Genomic DNA, 22486 nt, shown 5'->3' with positions numbered 1-22486 from the left:
ACATCATGGTATGGAAGGAAGAATAAACAGATGGAACATAGGGTATTTTTAGGGCAGTGAAACTATTCTGTATGATACTGTAATGGTGAATACATACCATTATAAATTTGTCAACATTCATAAAACTGTACAACATAAAGAAGGAGCCCTATGTAAATTATGAGCTTCAGTTAATAATATATATATATATATATATTAATGAAATGATAGGATAGGGGAGAAGACAGGAGGTATACTTGAGCTCTGTACTTTCTGCTCAATATATTTTAAACTAAAACTGTTCTAAAAATAAATTCTATTAATAAAAAACACATCTTATCAATTTTAGTTCATTCCAGGAAAGCACAGAGAGGTATATATGTATGTATATATTTAATAAGCCATATTAACAAGTCTTTGAAGAAAATCACATAAAATGTTTTCATAGATACAAAACTTGTAGTTTTAAGAGAATTTCTAAGTAACCTAAGATGGAATAGAATTCCCAGCAATATACAGAACATGCAATATAAGAACTATTACATTTAAACAGGGGATGATTACAGAAAGATGACATTATCAGCACTTATATTCAACATTAAGTAGAATTTCTAGTTAATTCATAAATATTAAAGAAACATAAGGCCTTTAAATAAAAATTAAAACTTTTATAATCAGAGATAGCATTGACTATAAAAAAGCAAACCGATCTTAATGATTAGAATGAAATGATAAGCATGAAAATAAGCCGGAAACAGCCCAAGTGCCCATCAGTAGACGGGTGGATAAAAAATCTGTGGGACATTTACACCATGAAATACTACACAGCTGTAAAGAAGAAGGATCTCGTACCCTTTGGGACAGTATGGATGGACCTGGAGAAAATTATGCTAAGTGAAATAAGCCAGGCAGAGAAATACAAACATCACATGATCTCGCTTATATGTGGAATCTAAAGAACTTAATAAACTAATGAACAGAATAGATTCAATGACATGGAAGCATAGATGAGACTGACGAATGTCAGAAGGATGGAGGCGGGCGGGTGGGTGGAGGGGCAGAGAATAACCAAGAATTTATATGCAGATATACACAACCCAAGGACACGGACAATGGTGGGGAGAGGGACTGGGGAGGGGATGGGACGGGGTGGAATGGGTCATTGGGGAGAAAAAGGGACAGCTGTAATATTTTAAACAAAAATAAAATTTAAAAAAAAGAATAGACCTGAGATGAAATATAAAAAGAAAATAAGCTAACAAAGACTCTGAGAACCTTCAAGTTATTAGGATAATGACCAGGGATGATGACAGGAGAGAAGTTTGGTTCAAATTGTGACTCTATCACTTTCTGTGTAATCATGAGTAAGTTACTTAACCTTTCTGTGCAACACATCTCTCATCTAAAAAACACAAAATTATAGGGCTTCATTCATATAATTGTTTTGAATAGCATAATTAATATGCATAAATCCATTAAAACACTGCATGGTACTTTGTAAATGCTATATAATGGTTTGTTATTATTGTTATTACTATATAGTTTAATATGTGTTCTTTCTCTGTATAATAAACAATCAATAAGAAATAGTAAATAAGAAGAGACATGAGATGTGTGATATGCATAAAACTGTAGAGAATCCAGTGGGATGAAATTATTTTCATGAAACAAGTCTAGTCTGGTATCCATATTCAGTAAAAATGCCATCTTTAAAACTATGACTAACCTCTTCAAATCCGATGGCCCAGTCTATTATTTCCTTGTGTATAGTTAACTCTTGACCATGTGGAGCCTGGGGGACGAATTTTCCTACCTTCACCAGATGTTGGAGACCAGAAGGCAAATTACAATAGTTCAGAATGTCATATTGAGCAACCGAGTTTCTATTTTCATCCAGGGTCACTTGGTCTCCAATACTGTTGGTAAATTGAATGACTCTCAGTGGTTGGTGGAGCTAAAAGAAATGCATCAGAGAGTAACAACAAGAAGAAAGAATAAAAAACAGCTACAGAAAAAATCATTTGGTAACCAAAAAATTTAAAAAATTATTTTTAAACCTTGGGGTTTATCTTATCACCTATAACAACAAATGCAAAATAGGCACACTTATTCCCCTCCTGATCAAATTAAAGGTTAATATTAACAAAAAGCATGTACACCTGCATTTGCTCTTATAATGAAATGTTAACAGAAATTTCATTACTATCTGATTGTTGAGGACAAAATGTTCAAATTTCATGTTACTCTTTGGTGTAGATAAAAACAAATGTGGTTTCAAATTCTTGGTGACACACTTAGAGGCAGTGGGTCTTAAGACGCTTACTTCACTTTTCTGAATGAGATTTTCTCATATGTGAAATAGGAATAGAAATTCATATCTTGTAAGGTTATTTTGAATTAAAAGAGAAAATGCAGTCAACATATAGAAGGCCGAAAAAAAAGTAAAAACTGAAAAGTAATTTCTTTTCCATGGTCATTTTAGAGAATTGATATATAGGTCTACAGGAATAAGACTGAAAATTAGAGGGCTGGGAATGAAAGCACATATTTCACCTTCAAAAAGCAATATAACAAGATGTCCTCTATCCTTAGACACCTTCTATTTAATGACGGTTTCTACGTATACTCACCACAACTGAAATCTCTCAGGAAAGTACACATATTTATATAATTCAGGATATAAAATCAATGTGCTTTTCTGAGTTATTATTAAAGTTTTAACAAAGTCACATCTATGACTGTGTGTTTCAAGAATCTAAAGGCTTCAAGGTCTACAGGGCACTAGTGAACATAATTACCTGCCACTGATAAAATACCAGTGGGTTTGCATTTTCCTCAGATTCCACTTGTGTTTTTAAAAGAAGCACTTCGTGGAGGGCATGGGCCACAGAATACACAGAATCATAGGTAGTCTTAATAAAATCAGATGTACTCATGTCAAAATAATGCAAAGGCACAGAAGCCACTGAAGCATTTAGTGGACAGTCTTCTAGTGTTTCACAGTCAGGACCAGACAAAGAGCAATCAAAGGAAAAGCGCCACAGTTTTTTAAGAAAAATGTCTTCTGGATATTTAGAAGGGTTAACTGTCTCAAGAAACTGTCTGAAGCCAGGAATATCTCTGCTCTGCTTCGATAAAATGAGAGTCCCATGGAAATGATTAAGCAGGAAAATTTCCCCATTTGTGGTGAAATCCCACTGGTAGGTGGTGATCCACACTTTCCAAGTATCCAAACTGTTCATTATCAGAATGGTCAGGGCTATTAGTGCGTCAGTATCACCATAGACAACAGTCACATTTATTGATGGGTTATCAATATTGGGCATGGCCACCCAATTTGAAAAGGGAATAAATCTTTCAGCAGTAGACACCTTCTCTGTAAATGCTGCACAGACACCTTCTCTGGCCATGTCTTCTTTCAGCTCCCAGAGGAATTGCTCACCTTTCATGTCATCTGAGACAATCAGTCCTACCCAAGTCCAGCTGAAATGCAGCAATAATTTCACCATACCAAGAGCCAAAGATGAGTCCTTGGGGGACATCTGATACAGAGATGGAAGTAGTTCTTTGTCACTCAGTAAAGGATCAAACAGACCATAACTAATCTGAGAGGGAAAGAAAAAAACATCATCCATTTATCTTTGGAAGTGATTTAAGGGAGAAGAGTACAATAAAACAATGAATTGGGCATGCCAATTTCCACTCCTAAAAAAAAAAAACAAAAAAAAAACAAAGCTTTTAAGTAAATTACTAGAGGGTGAGAGAGATGTGTAAGGAGAAGATTCTCAGTTTTTCTTGATGAAGGTTTTACTCAAGTCATTAATGAGGAAAGTTTATGAAGAGAAAGTTCTTGCTTTGAAGAGCAGTTATAGAACAAAGATTCATATACTCAGTGGGAGAAAGACAAGATAAAATAAAATGTCTATGCAAAATACAAAACTAGTTAATATTATATAGACTAATACAATTATAAACTTTGAGTTTTCCTCTCTACCAAACTTCCCTGAAAAAATAAAATAAAATCCCAGCTTACAAGATCTTTGTATAAACTATTATCTAATTCTACAAGGCTAGTAAAAACCCAGTTCTTTCTTTTTTCCCCCCTAAAGTTTAAAGAAAGTTTACGGTGAAGAGATTTTGGGGTAAGAGAGGGTTGTGGGAAATAAGGGGTATTATTATTTTGATTTGGAAAGTCCTTTTTTTCCTCTTTAGCTCTAATCAGCCTTAGGTTACAATGACTAAAATATACAAATGCACTTATCTTTTTATCAAAAATGCCCAGTTAAAAAACCCAAATTTATGACTTGTGAAGCAAAGCATTGTAAGATACTTTACATATTTTATATACATTACAAATTCATTACAGAATTAGTGAGTCAGCAAGTATGAAGTCCTCTCTCAATGGTTGACACAATTGAAATGAATAATTTAAGTATGGAAATAGTTATTAGACTTCTGGGTTAAGAAGGCTGATAAGCAGTGAGGCACCTGATTTATCACTGTCTTTCTGTAAAAGTTCAGTTCTGATTATCAGTCAAGGGCACAACTTTTGAAAGAGTTAAATGATGTGCTGGAAGCCTTCAAAGATATAGTACTTAGATAGTAACAGCATGATATTAAACAATAAAGCAATTATTATTTTGCCTTATTTAAGTTGAATAGAATGCTTTTTTTTTGGAAATGGTGAGGAGAATTTTCTTATTAAATACTTTATAATTTATCATCTTAATTTTGGGTGAAATCAATCTCAAAAGTAAATATTCTGACAGAGACTCCCCTGAGCTGGCATGGCTAAGTCTTCTGGCAATGCTTCGTTGGCCTTCCCATTCTGCCTCTTCCTTACTCCAAATGAACCCTAATGGCACAAAGGTTTTCTCTGTGTGCGTGAGGTTGATTGGTCTCATTTGGGGTTATCAAAAACAGCTCTGAGCTGCATTCTGTTGACATGCCTTATAATAATAGCCATAAAAAACTCTACATGCAATGTCTCTGACACCCCACCCTCGCCATCCTATCTCACCTGTGGGAATTTGTAGAGTTCCAGTAATGTCCCCAGCTGAAGAACAAATGCTGATGTAATTCCTTCAACAACTGCCACAGATTTGCTCTGACTCTCACAGTTATAATTAGGAATTTCCTCTCTCCCTCCTGACAGCCAAAGCACTGGGCCTTCCAAGGTCCTCTGATGACTGTGGTAGGAGTTGTAGATGTGATATCCCAGAGACACGTTGGGTAAGAGAAGTGGGTTCCTGTTGATCTCCTCGATGGCAAAAATGAAAGCCAAAACATGAATGTAGTGCTTGTACAGAAACCTGCATGGGGAGGAGACCATTAGAAATGCAGATCAAAGCATGTGCCTCTGGGGAAGCTCCTAAGGCAGAAAAATGGGCATTTAGAGGATAGACCCTCACGCCTCCATCCAGTGTCCTGTGGTTCCATCTCCTGTCTGACCTGAGTGTGTGGAAATGAGGGATGGGGGCTCAGCAGGCTCTGAATTAGCTGAGTATCAGGCTGATGAATCAGCATCCAAGGAGGATACAATTTTAAAAGCTGAAAATTAAGCATGGGTTGAGTTGAACATAGAATCACTTGGTGGTAAGACTTTAAAGGTATTTGTTCATTTTGTTTATGAAGAAATAACTTTCAAAGGGTAGCTGAGACAGAAACTGAAGTAGGAAGTGAGCGCGAGGTAAGAGAGGATGTTGCGGTAAAAGGTCAGAGTCCATATATGAGATCCTGCAGAGCAAGGGATCAGGCAGGGCAAGCAAGGAGGGAGAACATATTTTGGGGAAAATGACTTCAGAAAACGGGATGTCTAAACATCATTTGGTTTAACCTCATAGATCAGGAAGATAAACCCAGATTTTAGGGTTCTTAGGAAAGTGGTGGGAGGAGGCCTGCATTGTAAGTGATTCTGAGAAAAATATGAGGGGTGGACGATGACTTTATCTTTGTCTGCAGGTGTCTATCAGATAACAAAAATTCTTAAAGTATAATGGCCTTAAAAATATTTTCTATTATACAAACACCTAAATCAGGGATGCTGAAGATCTAAGTTTAATTTTTATTTTTGAATCCTTTTCTGACTTATAGGGAGCCACATTTCATGTTTAAATGTCTCCCTCCCCCAAACTGCAATATATGCATAATTCCAATAAATATTACATAGGATAATAAATGTATTAAATCATTTTATTTCTAATTTTTAGTTAAGCAACATGAATTAGTCAGAAAAAGATAAGAACCATATGATTTCATTCATATGTGGGATATAAAACTGAAACTCAGGCCCTAGCCAGTTTGGCTCAGTGGCTAGAGCATTGGCTTGCAGACTAAAGGGTCCCGGGTTCGATTTCGGCCTAAGGGCGCATACCTCGGTTGCAGGCTGGATCCCTGGCCTTGGTTGGGAGAGAACCAATGGTGTGTCTCTCTCACATCAGTGTTTTTCTCTCTCTCTCCCTTCCACTCTCTCTGAAAAGCAATGGAAAAAATATCATCAGGTGAGGAATAAAGAAAAAAAACAAAAACCAAGAAACCCCCCTGAAACTCAGACACAGAAAGACAACAGTATGGTAGTTACCAGAAGGAAGGGGGTGGTAGAGGGTAAAGAAGGTCAAATATACGGTGATGGAAGGTGATTTGACTTTGGGTGGTGGGTACACAATGCATTATACAAATCATGTATCATAGTAATGTACACTTTAAAAATATATATATATCTTTATTGATTTCAGAGAGAGGAAAGGAGAGGGAGAGAGAGAGACAGAAACATCAATGATGAGAGAGTCATTGATCGAACCCGCAACCCGGGCATGTGCCCTGACCGGGAATCGAACCCTGATCACCTGGATCCCAGGTCAATGCTCAACTGCAGAGCCACGCCCGGGCAGTAATGTACACTCCTGTATGACCCTAATAACCAATATCACTTCAATAGATTTAATAAAAAAATAAAATAAAAGCTGCTTGCTTTGCTCACTTTTTAAAGCCTCATTCTACGTTTTTTTTAGTGCTTCCAGGTTGTAATAAATTATCACTAATTATTACTTTCATGATTCATTGGTTTTACTTTGGCCATTTATGAACTTTTCACGTGAAGTTCAAAGCAAAAACAAAATTAACTCATAAAATGCATGCATACACCTATGCACATACAAATACTCACATGTACATATGCAAACTCACACAAATCAAGATGGATACATATACAGAAATAATTGTTACTCAGACCTATGAAATCATCTCCTTGATCATTCCTAAATCCTAGGAGCTTAAAATCTTACCTATGTAAATATTTCTTTTTTGTTGATTTAGATTTTCTAAAAAGAGAATGATAATTTAAATGAATAACTGTAATTTGTAGACATTAAGATGACTAATTAAATATTCTGCAAAATAGCTGCTTAGCATCCTTATTGCTTATGGTAATTTTATTTCCAAGCTTTTAGAAACTGTTAAGGTTTTTCCATTGTTTCTCCAAAGTTCTTTATAAACCAGGATCTTTAAAGGTTTTTGAGACATTCTAGGCATTCAGTTTTGTTTTTTGTGTGTGCATTTTAGCAATTATGATTATTAAATGCCTTAAACTCTTGTGGTAAAAATATAGGATGGTTTAGGATCTGAAAATTTAAGGCATTATATTTGAAGACACACTCTATACCAATTTGTGCTCATATTTGTGCTGGTCAGAAAAAAAAATTTCATACCAAAAAAAAAAAAGAGTTGGGAGGAATATAAATTTATAGCCTTAAATAGATAGAAAAACTCTGCTGTAAGTTGATATTTAATAAAATTTACATAGATGTTTTTACCTTCTCTATGCCATATTTTATATGTGTTAAAAATTAAGGGATTTTAAATGAAAAAAGATGTTGAAATCTAAGCAATATTTAGATGCAATCTTGTAAATGAACATTAATTACTGAGATGCAAAAATGTTCAGGGAGTCAAATGGCTCTCTGTATATTTACAATTTTCCTTTGAATAATATAGCATTATTTACAATAAACCTTCAGGAATCATACACTAAGTAATCCCAGTTAATCTAAACTAAATTGTGACCAGATTGATGACAGTACCGGACAGCTTTCTAGATAATGGCAGCCATACATTGAAAAGAGGAACTACCCACTTCAGCTGGAAAGAGTAAATGAGATCTTTATAATGAAGATCCAAGGAATTCCAGTGATGTTTGTGAGAATATTTGGGTCATTTATTCATCTATTCAATGAATATTCATCAAGTGTCTTTTATGTGCCCAAGCACAGAATATTCTAGACACAAATTTTATAGGAAAGAGCAATACACACTAAAATACCTGGTATCATGTTATTTGTATTGGGGAAACAAATTTTAAAAAGATAAGACATAGGTGGAGGATTCTGGGAAGATGGTAGAGCAGGAAAGATCAGCAATCTGTCTCAACTCAAACAATTGCACTGTCAGGATCTGTGTCATGTAACTGGAGACAACATTACAACTTCAAGAAGGCTTAGAAAGCAAATTTCGGTGAATTTTGTATCCTAGCACAGTATCAGCTCCTCATATTCGACCCCCAGCCCTATGGCAGGCAGCAGTGCACATGTTCCAGGAAGATCTTGCATGAATTTTGCATGAGCCAAGGTAGGCAAAAAGGACCCCGGCCTCCAAATATGAGGGATCTGCCCTGATTGCTGGTTGCTGCTTCTGATCTCAGAGGTACAGACAAAGGTAAGTGGAGTCATTATTTTGGCACCTCCTTTCTTTGTTACAAGCCCTTCTTTAAATGAAGTGTCTTTTAGGAGGTTTAAAAGACTGATACTTTACTTCTCACCACTTTTTTTCTCATTTTCCCTTTTGGGAGCCAGATATTAAACACTAGGACATTCAAAAAAAAATGCGTATACAGGAGAAATTAAAAAGTAACAGTTGACATCCAGGGAAAAACACAAGCTCAGAAAATACTTAAGAAGATCATAAGTTTAAACCTCAGAGTGATTCTTGGCATAGAGAGAGCCTATAAATAAATGAATTAATTAAATACATATGGCAAACCTGAAATAGGAGAAGCATATTTTTTCTAGGGTTTCAAATGCTCATTTTTCAAAGAAAAAAATCATGAGGCAGCTGGAAACAGAAATATTGCCCATTCACCATAAAAAATTAACAAACTTATAATTTCCCAGAAAAGTAGATGATAGATATACTAGAAAAAGACTTAAAAATATTTCTCTTAAGATGCTCAAAGAGAAGAGACAGTGAATGGTAAACACAGTACTCACCTCCTCCTGCAACTACATCAAAATTACAACTAAACTATGGAATAACCTTCATTCAGAACCACCCGTAATCTGGCTGAATGGATGTCTTACAATGAAGTAATTAAAGAAGAAGCTGCATTGAGATTTGCAGAAGTGGAGACTCAGGAGTGACTGGTCCCTCACTCAAGCGTGGTGGATAAGAATTGGGAGGGATGTCTCAGTTGCAAATGTCCACCCTGTGGAGTGAGGGGACTCAGCCCTACACAAGCCCCCAGACCAGGGTTCCAGTGCCAGGAAGAAAATTCCCTATAAGTTCTCACTGTAAATACCAGCAGTGATTGAGGCTGAGGTAGATAAAAGATTGTTGAAATCCCAGGCAGTTCTTCTTAAAGGGCCCACACACACTTATTGGGACTCACTTTCTCTGAGTTTCAGTGCTGGGACAGCAGCTTGAAAGACACCAGAGAGGCATACAGGGAAAAACGGAATTGTCTGGCATCAGGGCAAAATGTAGGGGGCAGCTTTCTCCCAGACAGAAGTGCTGGCAGAGGCCATTGTTCCTCTGATGAGCCCTCCCTTCACAGAGCTGGCAGGTGGGTACCATATCTGAGACTCCATTACCCTGGTTTACACTATGTGCCCCCTGCTCCCCCACCCAATGATTCCCTGAGGCCCCAAACCTGCAACTTTCAGGCCCACATAAGCTGTTTCCAGTGGTTTTCCATATGAATGGCATGTCATGGCTCATGCATCATATTTTCCTAAAATCTCTCAAACAAGCAGCATTTGCCCTTAATGTGTCCCGTAAATTTTGCTAAGTGGCCTGAGGCTTGACTTAGCAGCACCTGAGCTTGGTTTGCAGGTTAGACTTGCCTAGGTACCTTCAAGTCCAGCACAAGAGCAGCCATCTGCAGATTGCTTTGTAGCTCATGCCAGGTGACCCTGGACAGAACACAGGTGGTGGCTGACCTTAGCCTGTACCTCCCAGGAGACCCCAGAGACGGTGCAACCAGTGGACAGCTTCAGATCATGTCAAAACATCACCACCCAATCATTTCCACAAGCAAAACACTTAAGGGGTGGAATCAGTGGGCACCAGACCCCCCACCAATAGAAGTCCTGATCTGTGGAGTGGGAACCTATATAGCTGATCCTTCACAGTTTTCAGAGGTTGGTGTTTGGTAGTTGCAGCCATTTCTTGCAGCTGATCAGCCAGAGAATTAATCCCTCCCACTGATGTGCCAACTGCAATCAAGGCTCAACTACAAGAAGAGGGTGTACACAGCCCACACGGGGGTATACTTTGAGTGCCCAGCTTCTGTGATCGAGGAGTTGTGCCAGTGGATTTTAAAGAACACCACTAAATTATGCCACTCTGCCAAGCCTGGGAGCTGTAGCAGCTCTACCTAATACACAGAAATACAGGTAGAGGGGAAGATGGCGGCCCTGTGAGAAGCAGCAGAGCTCCCCCGCTCCCAGCCACAGACTTGATTTTCTCCTAAAATCCTAAGTAGCCAGCTTGGAAAAACCAGAGAAACATACCTGAGTGGATGGAGTGTGAGTGAGGAGCACTGAAGAGATATCACAGAGTCCGGTAACGGCGGGGTGTAGAAAGGGGGATCCCCCCTGAAGCCTGTGCTGGGCTCTGAGCCCAGAAGCTTGGAGGCTGCAAAGCTCCCTCCCCTTGGGGTGTGGACCTGCATCCAAAACCGGGGATCCCACACCTGGAGCGACTAGAGGGGAAGGAGTGCCCCACGGACAGCGCAGAGGGACTCAGGGGAGTGGTGAGTCCCGGAGGAGGGAACGGTGCCTTATAGGAAACAAAGCCTCTAGTGGCGGCTGCGACCAGCGTCTAGTGCTCAGGGTGCTGACCATAAGAAAGGCTGTCCCAAAGTGTGTGGCACCCGAGTGGTAAAGGACCAGAGGACTGTGCTGAGCAGCTGCACACAGGGGCCCTCTGCCTCCCTGTGGGGCATCATGTTGAGCCCCAGAAATCACTGAACTTGTGGGGCACAGGGGAGGGGAGGAGCCCTCCTGCCCTGAGCTCCTGGTGCCGAGAGGCTGGGATCTGTGACCAGCCCTGAGGGGCCCCGTGGTGGCACATGGAGCGGCCCCAGCTTTGCTGAGACCAGCAGTATGGGGAGCTGTGTGGAGCGCTGTGTGGAGCTGACTTTGGGTCCCCTCCCACTGGGGGCCTTGGTGCCTTGGTGCACAGAACCTTGCAGGGCGGACTCTCGGCCTATGTGTTGCTTTGTGCGTTTGCGAGTTTGATTGTGGAACTGGTTCCCACCTTCCCGGGATGCACTGCGCGGACAGACCAGCGGAGGCTGCCATTGGGGTCTGCCCAGTGGACGGTCTGAGGGGCGGGCCTGGTGAGACCAGCCAACCAGAGCTGAGCAGGGAGGGGCAGAGCCTGCTGGCCTCTCTTGCAGCTGGGAGCACCGCCCCCAACAGGAAAGGGGCGGGTCCCACTCACTGAAACACCAGACACCCCCGAAGGGCACAGTCCCAAGGGGGAAGGGAGAGCAGCTCACAGGAGGACATCACAAGAACAAGACCCTCAGGGACTGTGGTTCGGGAACTGGAGGAAAAGCTGAAAACCCCTGCTGGGGGCTGGGCAGGCAAAGGGCTCACCAGAATGTGTTTTTAATCGAACGCACTGAGCCCAGGCTGCTGAAATGGCCCATACAGAACAGGCGGCAGGCTGAAATCAATCTGAAGCTGCAGCAGGACAGAGCCTGGGGAACTAGAATCAGGGGAGAGGGTAGGGACTGAGGAGCTGGCGGTGGAGCAGAGACTAACTCCCACAGAGTGAACGCCTGACAGCGACACCTCTAAGGGGAGTGATACCCTGGGCTACACTAGCCACCCTGCACCCTAAAGACTCTACAGAAGACTCTGGAGTAAGACCAGGCAACTACAAGGTTGCAAAATAGCTGACAAGAGGAGGTGGTCCACAGAGAGCCTCAGATCAACCATCTACCTAAGGACACCAGAGCCAAACGGAGACGGTTCCTAACATTGGGTGATACACAAGTACCTCCCAGGAGAACTGAAACCAGCCCACAAAACAGCCTCAGACAACATAAGCTGCCCAGAAAAAAACCACCTGATTGACTGTCTTTTTCTCTTCTGTTTTTGCTTTTGTTTGTGTGTTTGTTTGTTTTTTCTCTTTTTTCCTTAGGAAGAAGAGAAAGGGGGGCAAATTTATTTGTTTTTTCTTTTCTAAATTTTATAATAATTTTTAAATTTTTTAAAAAAACATTTTTAACTAAATTTTTTTCTCCTTTTTATAAAAGAATTTTGTCTTGCTTAGCTTGTTTTTAGTTTAGTTTCATTTATTTGCTTTGTTTGGTTTTATCCTTGCTTCTACTATCAATACTTTCTTGATATCCCTGTTTAACGACTGGGACTTTATTATTATAACCAAGTTTACTGCTTTCCTCTATAGTTTCCACCAAATCTCTTACCGGACTCCCTCCCTGCCTGGGCTATATCTCTTTCTCTCCTCTCAATCTATTGGCATAACTTTTTCTTCTTTTCTTTCGTTCTTTGTTATCCTATCCTCTGTCTTCCTGTCTTTTTGTTCAATTGTTAGTTTCTCTTATTCTCTTTATTGTATTTTTATTTTCTCATTTTCAACTATTATCCTATTCCTATTCTCTCCCTTAATTTTTTGCTTGTCCTTCTTTCAGAATCTTTTCTCTGCTTCTGTTATCTCCCAGTAGCTTCTCTATTTTTTACATTTTAGTTTATGATTATTTTCTAAATTTTCACCTCTATTAACAACAATATACATCTCTCTCTCTAAGCGTTACTTTTCTTTCTCTCTTTCTTTTTTTAAGCTTTTTTTTTGGTGTGTGTGTGTGTGTTCTCCCTTCACTCTCCCAGTTTTATTTTCACGTGGGTTGTTTTCATTGTGACTGTCAAGATATTTTGTAAGATACCTCTTATTTCCTGGAAGTTTAGTTGTGTATTGTCCTGCCTTGCCAGCACCCGTACAACAGCTTACAAGACGAGGTTGGGGCTGAGACACAGGTAGGCAACCTGAGAGGAGGGTCCTCTGAAGGACTAATCAGTGACAATCTAGACCCAACCACAACAGGAGAACATGAAGAAACCACAAAAGGGACAACCACAAGAGGGACATGCCTAGAGCAAAGAGCTCAGAAGTATAAGGAAAACACACCTCTGGGCTCCACTGGACCCACAAGACAAAATCCCATCCCACAAGACTGGGGGACAGCAAATATATCTAATATATAGATACAAACACTAAGACCTACCAAAATGGGGAGACAAAGAAACAACTCCCAAATTAAAGAAAAAGAAACATTGCCAGAAGAAGTCTTTGATGAGATGGAGTTAAGCAAGTTATCTGAAACACGGTTCAGAGTATTGATGATGAAGATGTTCAAGGAACTTAAAGAGGAAAAACAAGGCAATAGAGTATAAGATGGAGGACTTTAGGGAAAACACGAAAAAAGAGATACATAACATAAACAAAAATCAGACAGAAATAAAGAATGCTGTATCTGATATCAAGACTACACTGGAAGGAATTAAAAGTAGGCTCAGTGAAGCAGAGGATAGAATAAGTGACTTAGAAGGCAAGGTAGAAAAAAATCACACAATCAGAGCAACAAAAAGGAAAAACACTTAAAAAGCATGAGGACAGTCTAAGGGAGCTTTGGGACAACATGAAGAGAAATGACATTTGCATTATAGGAGTGCCAGAGGGGGAGGAAAGAGAGCAAGGGAGAGAGAACTTGGTGGAGGAAATAATGATAGAAAAATTCCCTAGGCTGGTGAGGGAGAAAGCCACACAAGTTCAAAAAGCACAGAGGATTCCAAACAAGAGGGACCCAAAGAGACCCACTCCAAGACACATCATAATTAAAATGGCAAATGTCAAGGACAAAGAGAAAATATTAAGGGCTGCAAGAGAGAGACCAGCAGTGACCTACAAGGAAACCCTCATAAGGCTGACAGCTGATTTCTCAACAGAAACTCTTATGCCAGAAGGGAGTGGCATGAAGTTCTCAGAGTAATGAAAAGCAAGAACATGCAACCAAGATTGCTTTATCCAGAAAGGCTATCATTTAAAATTGAAGGTGAAATAGCCTCCCAGGCAAAAAAAAAAAAAAAAAGATTAAAGGAGTTCAGTACCACTAAACCAGCATTGCAAGAAATGCTAAAAGGACTGCTTTAAGAAAAAGAAGGAATACTGAGAGGAAGGTACATCAGCATAAATGGAAAAATGTCATTAAATAAGTTTATATCAATAGTAACCTTAAATGTAAACGGAATAAATGATCCAATCAAAAGGCATAGGGTAGCTGAACGGATAAGAAAACAGGGCCCAAATACATGCCGTCTACAAGAGACCCACCTGAGAGCAAAAGACTCACACAGGCTAAAAGTGAGGGATAAAGTAAAATATTCCATGCAAATGGAAAGGAAAAGAAAGTTGGAGTAGCGATTCTTATTTCTGACAAAATAGACTTCAAAATAAAGACCATAACAAGAGACAAAGATGGTCACTACATAATACTAAAGGGATCAATCCAAGAGGAGGGAATAACCCTTATAAACATTTATGCACCTGATATAGTAGCATCTAAATATATAAAAAATTTCTTGGGGGACTTTAAGGGGGCGATTGACAGCAGCACAATCATAGTGGGCGACTTTAACACCCCACTGTCAGCATTGGACAGATCATCAAGACAAAAAATCAACAGGGAAACACAGACCTTAAATGACTCACTAGACCTAATGGATTTAATTGACATTTACAAAACATTTCATCCCAAAGCAGCAGAATACACATTCTTCTCAAGTGCACATGGAACATTTTCAAAAATAGACCACATGGTAGGGCACAAGGCAAGTCTCTACAAATTCAAGAAGATTGAAATTATATCAAGCATATTCTCGGATCACAATGCTATGAAACTAGAAATCAACCACTATAAAAAAACTCAAAAATATTTAAACACATGGAGGCTAAATAGCATGTTATTAAACAATGAATGGGTTACCAATAAGATGAAGAAAGAAATCAAACACCTCTTGGAATGTAACAAAAATGAACAGACAACAACCCCAAATCTATGGCACATGGCGAAAGCAGTCCTGAGAGGAAAATTCATAGCATTACAGGCCTATCTCAAGAAACAAGAAAAAGATCTAATAAACCATCTAACACAACAACTAAAAGAACTAGAATGAGAACAGCAAAAAAAGCCCCAAGGAAGTAGAAAGAAGGAAATAATAAAAATCAGAGTAGAAATTAATGACATAGAGACTAAAAAACAATGCAGAAAATCAATGAAACCAAGAGCTGGTTCTCTGCAAAGATAAATAAGATTGATGCACCTTTAGCCAGACTCACTAAGAAAAAGAGAGGACCCAAATAAATAAAATCAGAAATGAAAGAGGAGATATAACAACGGACCCAACAGAAGTAGAAAGGATTGTAAGAAAATACTATGAGCAACTATATGCCAACAAACTGGACAATGTGGGGGAAATGGACAAATTCATAGAAGCATACAACCTTTCAAAGCTGAATCAAGAAGAAGCAGAAAACCTGAATAGGCTGATAACAACTAATTAAATTGAAGCAGTAATCAAAAAACTCCCAGCAAACAAAAGTCCTGGGCCAGATGGATTTACAGGTGAGTTTTACCAAACATTCAAAGAAGAATTAACACCTATTCTATTCAAACTATTCCAGAAAAATCAAGAGGAGGGAAAACTCCCAAACTCTTTTAATGAGGCCAGCATCATCCTAATCCCAAAATCAGATAAGGACACTACAAAGAAAGACAATTACAGGCCAATATCTCTGATGAACATAGATGGTAAAATCCTCACTAAAATACTAGCAAACCGGATCCAGCAATACATTAAAAAGATCATACATCATGACCAAGTGGGATTTATTCCAGGGATGCAAGACTGGTACAGCATCCACAAATCAATAAATGTGATACATCACATAAACAAAATGAAGGACAAAAATCAGATGATCATATCAATAGATGCAGAAAAGGCATTTGACAAAACCCAGCACCCATTTCTGACAAAAACTCTCAGCAAAGTGGCAATAGAGGGATCATACCTCAACATAATAAAGACCATATGTAACAAACCTACAGCCAACATCATACTCAATGGGCAAAAATTAAAACCATTTCTATTAAAAACATGAACAAGGCATGGATGTCCACTTTCACTACTCTTATTCAAAATAGTACTGGAAGTCCTCACCATAGTTATCAGACAGGAAGAAAACATAAAAGGTATCCAAATTGGAAAGGAGGAAGTAAAACTGTCATTATTTGCAGATGACATGATATTGTACATAGAAAACCCTAAAGACTCAACCAAAGTACTACTAGATTTGATAAACAAATTTGACAAGGTGGCTGGATACAAAATCAACATCTGGAAATCAATGGCATTCTTATACACCAACAATGAACTTTCAGAGAGAGAAACTAAAAAAACAATACCATTTACCATTGCAACTAAAAAAATAAGATACCTAGGAATAAACTTAACCAAGGATGTAAAAGACTTGTACTTGGAAGACTATGGGGCACTGAAAAAAGAAATAGAGGAAGATATAAACAAGTGGAAGAATACACCAGGCTCATGGATTAGAAGAATTAATATCATTAAAAAGTCCATACCACCCAAAGAAATTTATAAATTCAATGCAATTCCTATTAAAATACTAGCAGCATATTTCACAGACCTAGAACAAACATTTTGAAAATTTATATGAAACCAAAAAAAGATGCTGAATAGCTGCAGCCATCTTGAGAAAAAAGAACAGAGTGGGACGGATCACATTACCAGATTTCAAACTGTATTTCAAAGCCATTGTAATCAAAATGGCCTGGTATTGGTACAACAGTCATATAGATCAATGGAACAGAACAGAGACACCAGAAATAGACCACCATTATGGTCAGTTAATATTTGACAAAGGAGGCAAGAGCATACAATGGAGTAAAGACAGTCTCTTCAATAAGTGGTGTTGAGAAAATTGGACAGATACATGCAAAAAAAAAAAAAAAGAAACTAGACCGCAAACTTTCACCATACACAAAAATAAACTCAAAATGGATAAAAGACTCAAATGTAAGTTGTGAAACATTAAAGATCCTGGAAGAAAACATAGGCAGTAAAGTCACAGACATCCCATGTAGTGGAATTTTCACTGATTCATCTCCTAGAGCAAGAGAAACAAAAGAAAAAATAAACGTATGGAACTACATCAAACTGAGAAGCTTCTGCACAGCAAAAGAAAACAGCCTCAAAATACAAAGGTACCCCATGGCTGGGAAAACATATTTGCCAAAGATGTACCTGATAAGGGGCTAATTTCCAAAGTGTACAAAGAACTCATTCTACTCAGCAAGAGGAAGACAAACAACCCAATTAAGAAATGAGCACAGAACCCGAATAAACACCTCTCCAAAGAGGACATACAGATGGCCAAGAGACACATGAGAAAATGCTCAACATCACTAATCATCAGAGAGATGCATATTAAAACCACAATGAGGTATCACGTCACACCTGTTAGAATGGCTCCATCAACAAATCAACAAAAGACTTGTGCTGGCGAGGGTGTGGAGAAAGGGGAACCTAGTACACTGTTGGTGGGAATGCAGACTGGAGCAACCACTATGGAAAACAATATGGAGGTTCCTCAAAAATTAAAAATGGAGCTGCCTTTAACCCAGTGATTCCACTCCTAGGAATGTATTCTAAGAATCCTGAAACATTAATCAGAAAGAATATATGTACCCCTATGTTCCTAGCAGCACAGTTTACAATAGCTAAGATCTGGAAACAGCCCAAGTGCCCATCAGTAGATGAGTGGATAAAAAACTGTGGGATATATACACCATGGAATACTACACAGCTGTAAAGAAGAAGAATCTCATACCTTTTGGGACAGTATGGATAGACATGGAGAAAATTATGCTAAGTGAAATAAGCCAGGCAGAGAAAGACAAACATCACATGATCTCACTTATACGTGGAATCTGAAGAACTTAATAAGCTGATGAACAGAATAGATTTAATGACATGGAAGCATGGATCAGACTGATGAATGTCAGAGGGATGGAGGAGGGGGGTGGGTGGAGGGGGAGAAAGTAACCAAAGAATTTATATGCATATATGCAAAACCCAAGGACACGGACAAGGCTAGGGAGAGGGACTGGGGATGGGAATGGGATGGGGAGAAAAAGGGACATCTGTAATATTTTAAACAAAAATAAAATTTAAAAATTAAAAAAAGAAATGAAATACAGAGGCTGCCAAATTGAGAAGGCAAAGAAACATGTCCCACATGAAAGAATAGAACAAAACTCCAAAAAAGGAAATAAATAAAATGAAGACAAGCAATCTACCAGATGCAGAGGTCAAAACACTGTTATAAGTATGCTCAATAAACTTAGTGAGAACATCAACAGCATAAATAAAGGACCACACAAAAATGAACGATAAATTAAATTAAATGAGGAATAATTTATAGGGAATCAACAGAGCAGATGAAGCCAGGAATCAAATCAGGTATTTGGAATATAAGAAAGCAAATAACACCCAGTTAGAACAGCACAAAGAGAAAAGAATCCAAAAATGAGGATAGTGTAAGAAGCCTCTGGGACAGCTTCAAGTACACCAACATTCGCATCATGGGAGTCATGAAAGGAGAAGAAGAGAGAGCAAGAAATTGAAAACCTATTTGAAAAAAAAATGACAGAAACATTTCCTAACCTGGTGAAGGAAATAGACATTCAAGTCCGGGAAGCATAGTGAGTCCCAAGTAAGATGAACTTAAAGAGGCCCACACCAAGAAACATTATTATTAAAATGCAAAAGGTTGAAGACAAAGAAAGAATCTTAAAAGCAGCAAGAGAAAAGCAGTCAGTTACCTACAAGGGAGCTCCTATAAGACTGTCAGCTGGTTTCTCACAGAATCTTTGTAAATGAGAAGCAACTAGCAAGAAATATTGAAAATGATGAAAAACAAGGACCTACAGCTAAGATTATTCTTCCCAGTAAAGCTATCATTTAGATTTGAAGGACATATAAAGAACTTCTCAGACAGGAAAAAGCTAAAGGAGTTTATTCAATATTATATGAAATATTAAAGGGTCTTCTTTATGAAGAAAAACAATAGATAAAAAATATGAACAAAAATAGCAATAAATACATATCTATCAATGATTGAATCTAAAAAACAAAATAAATGGACAAGCAGAACAGAAACAGACTCAGATACAAAGAACATTTTGACAGTTGCCAAATGGGAGGGGTGTTGGAGGGAATGGGTGAAAAATATAAAGGGATTAAGAATTACAAATTAGTTGTTACAGAATAGTCATGGGGATGTAAAGTACAGCGTAGGAAATATATTTAGTAATGTGCTAAAAACTATGTATGGTGTCAGATGAATGCAGGATTCAATCAGTATGATCACTTAGTAAGTTATGTAATGTGAAATCATTGGGGTGTAGACCTAAAATTTATATAATAATGTCTGTCAACTGTAATTGAAATCTAAAAGTGATTTTAAAAAATAAATAAAAATCACTAAAACACAAAAAAATGCTCAAAGAACTAAAAGAAGATATGGTAAAAGTCAAGAAAATGATATGTGAAATAAGCAGAAATTAAATAGCACATTCTTAAACTTCCAATGGATCAAAAAGTTACAAAGGAAATTTTAAAATAGAGGTAAATGAAAAGAAAAATATGACATACTAAAATTTCCAGGATTCATCAAAAGCACTGGCAAGGGAAAAATTTGTAGCCATAAATGCTTATGTAAAAAATCTCAAATGAGCAACATAACTTTACAACTTAAAGAAGTACAAAAAGGAACAAAAAAAAAACCCCAAACGAACTAAACTCAAAGCTAGCAGAAGGAAGAAAATAAGAAATAATAATGATTAAATCAGCCTTTTCATTCATCATGTGCCCTGAATAGCACCCACAGAGTCACAAGTAAATGTAAGTTTCTGAGATTACTTCCTAACCCCCTTGTGATCAATGGTCTCTGTGCCTCCACGGGTATTTTCTTTGTGCGCCACTTAGATAATATGCCCTTGAAGTTTACCAAAGCCATGCTCTTTTAATTTGAATTAGCAAGTCTGGCCTTAGCCTAGGATCCCAAAAGTATTTTGCCCTTTAATTCTATAAAGGCTTGTGTCTCAGGTCTTGCTGCTCTCTTTGCCTGCACCCTGCCTTGACCTTCCAGTAAGGGCCCTGGAGGCATACAGTGGACCTCCTTCAGGATTTGTGAGTAATAAACTTTTCTATTTCAATTTCCTGTGGTCTTTTGTTGAACCTTGGTTTATCATCCAACACCATGGAACTATACTTAATAGCCATTCATTTAACAAAGTCACAACAAAGGCCAATGCCTCTTATGTTTTGGATTTTAATTTCTGGGCTTTCTCAATGTCAATTCCAAATTTTTACCCTTGTACAATCAACCTCTGTCTCCAATGGGCCCATAAGGGGAGGCCTGGGAAGTCAGAAGAAACTGTTTATCACAAGCGTTATTTGGGGAATGATATCAGGAACTTATATTTAGTTGTGACTCTTGGGACTTTTATGTAGGGCATGTACTGGAGGGAGGGGCCAGTGTCAGTTCAAGACCCCTGCAGGCCTGTTAGACATACTAATTGGATAGCAAAGCTGCAATATCATGGAGTAGTTTAGCTAAACTTTCAAAATCCTCACAAAGACTTTTAAGTACATTTTAATAAAAGCATTATTCATAATAGCCTCAAACTGAAAAAACTTAAATGACCATCAACAAGTGAATGGATGAACAATGTTATAAAATACTATTCAGAAATGAAAAGACAAAATATTAATACAAACAATATAAATAAATTTTAAAACATTATACTAATTTAAAAAGTCAAGCACAAAAGACTAAACACTTTATGATTCCATTTATATGAAATTCTAGAAAAGGCAAACACATAGTGACAGAGAACATATCAATGGATAGTGAATGTTAGAGACCAGAGAAGGGAGGAAATCAATTAAAAGAGGAAGAGGAAACTTTTGGGGGAAGTGGAATATCATATACTTTGATTGTGGTGGTGATTACAAGCTTTCATACAGCTACTAAAATCCCTTTCACTATCTTTAAAAAAGACAAATTTTATTTTTATAAGAAAATAGTTGAGGTACAGTCTGCAAAGTATATGACTTATTCACTTTAAAAATATCAAAGTAATGAAAGAGACTAAAGAACTGTTTGTTAGTAAAGGAGACTAAAGAGACACGACAAGACATGACATGTGATTATGGACTTGTGGACCTTGAGAAGAAGGACTCATTTTATGTGAACTCTAAGAAAGAATTTATCTGCTGAAATAGACTCCCAGTAGTCAACTGAGGGCCCACATTTTAGAAATAATAGAGATTCCAAGATGGCAGTGGGTTAAGTGGAAGCTACACGGACACTCTCCCAGGACCAAACTGGTATTACAACTAAAATATAGAAAAACCATCGTGACAAATCAACTGAAAACTAGCTGGAGAGCACCCTCATAACCAGGGAGTAAAAGTGGAGATCACATAGACAGTGGTAGGAAGTGTGGATGCATGAGAGGGCTGGTTGGGCTCCCACAGGGAGCAGCTGAAGGGATATCTCAGCTGTGGGAGGTTCCAACTGAGAACTCTGGGGTCTAAACCCCAAGCTGGGCTCCCCAGCCCAGAGCACTAGAACTGAGAAAGGTGCCCACATAACATCTGGCTGTGAAAAGCAGTGAGATTTCTGTCTGCCAGGGAGAGATGGCTGGAAATGCAGGCACTCTCTTAAAGGCCAAAACACAAAATTTCCTGTGTAGCCATTCACCCTGGGCTCTGGCAGAGGGAGGGCAGAGTACTACAGCTGTGAGAGGAGAATCCAAGGTTGGGAGCTCTGGAGATAGAGCTCAGGTTTCTGTGCTGAGTCATTCCCCCAGACTGCAGAGGACATCTTCCTCAGGCAGACCTTTATCATCTAGGCAGCTTTTGTCTCACGTGGAGGAATCAATTGCCCTACACTGTTGGAAAACCTCTTGCACCACCCTGTGGAGTTTATACCTTGCTGTGGTCTACAGCTTGAGGATCATTAAAAGACTGAGAATAACAATCAGCTTGCAGGCAAAGGTGGATCTCTGCATGCTTTGAGTCTTTGCCTGATCTGCTTCTGGACCTGAGGCTTGAAA

At 38.5% G+C, this 22486-nt stretch overlaps 1 protein-coding gene across 1 annotated transcript in view; it reads right to left on the bottom strand.

Moving 5' to 3' along the window:
* The window catches only part of LOC107538160 (vomeronasal type-2 receptor 116-like), a 39505-nt gene that overhangs the window by 9998 nt on the left and 7021 nt on the right, over positions 1-22486 (bottom strand). Inside the window, exons 2-4 of the mRNA XM_087823149.1 lie at positions 5000-5291; positions 2778-3584; positions 1706-1933 (exon numbers count right to left, since the gene is read on the bottom strand). Coding sequence (XP_087679275.1) covers positions 1706-1933; positions 2778-3584; positions 5000-5291 — 1327 coding nt within the window. The remainder of the gene's footprint in view (positions 1-1705; positions 1934-2777; positions 3585-4999; positions 5292-22486) is intronic.

The sequence above is a fragment of the Miniopterus natalensis genome, chromosome 12 (genome assembly GCF_054644295.1).
Source record: "Miniopterus natalensis isolate mMinNat1 chromosome 12, mMinNat1.hap1, whole genome shotgun sequence".
In the NCBI taxonomy this organism is placed as follows: domain Eukaryota; kingdom Metazoa; phylum Chordata; class Mammalia; order Chiroptera; family Miniopteridae; genus Miniopterus; species Miniopterus natalensis.
The sequence above is the reverse complement of the archived record's forward strand: the minus strand, read 5'-3'. Positions and strand labels throughout refer to the sequence as shown.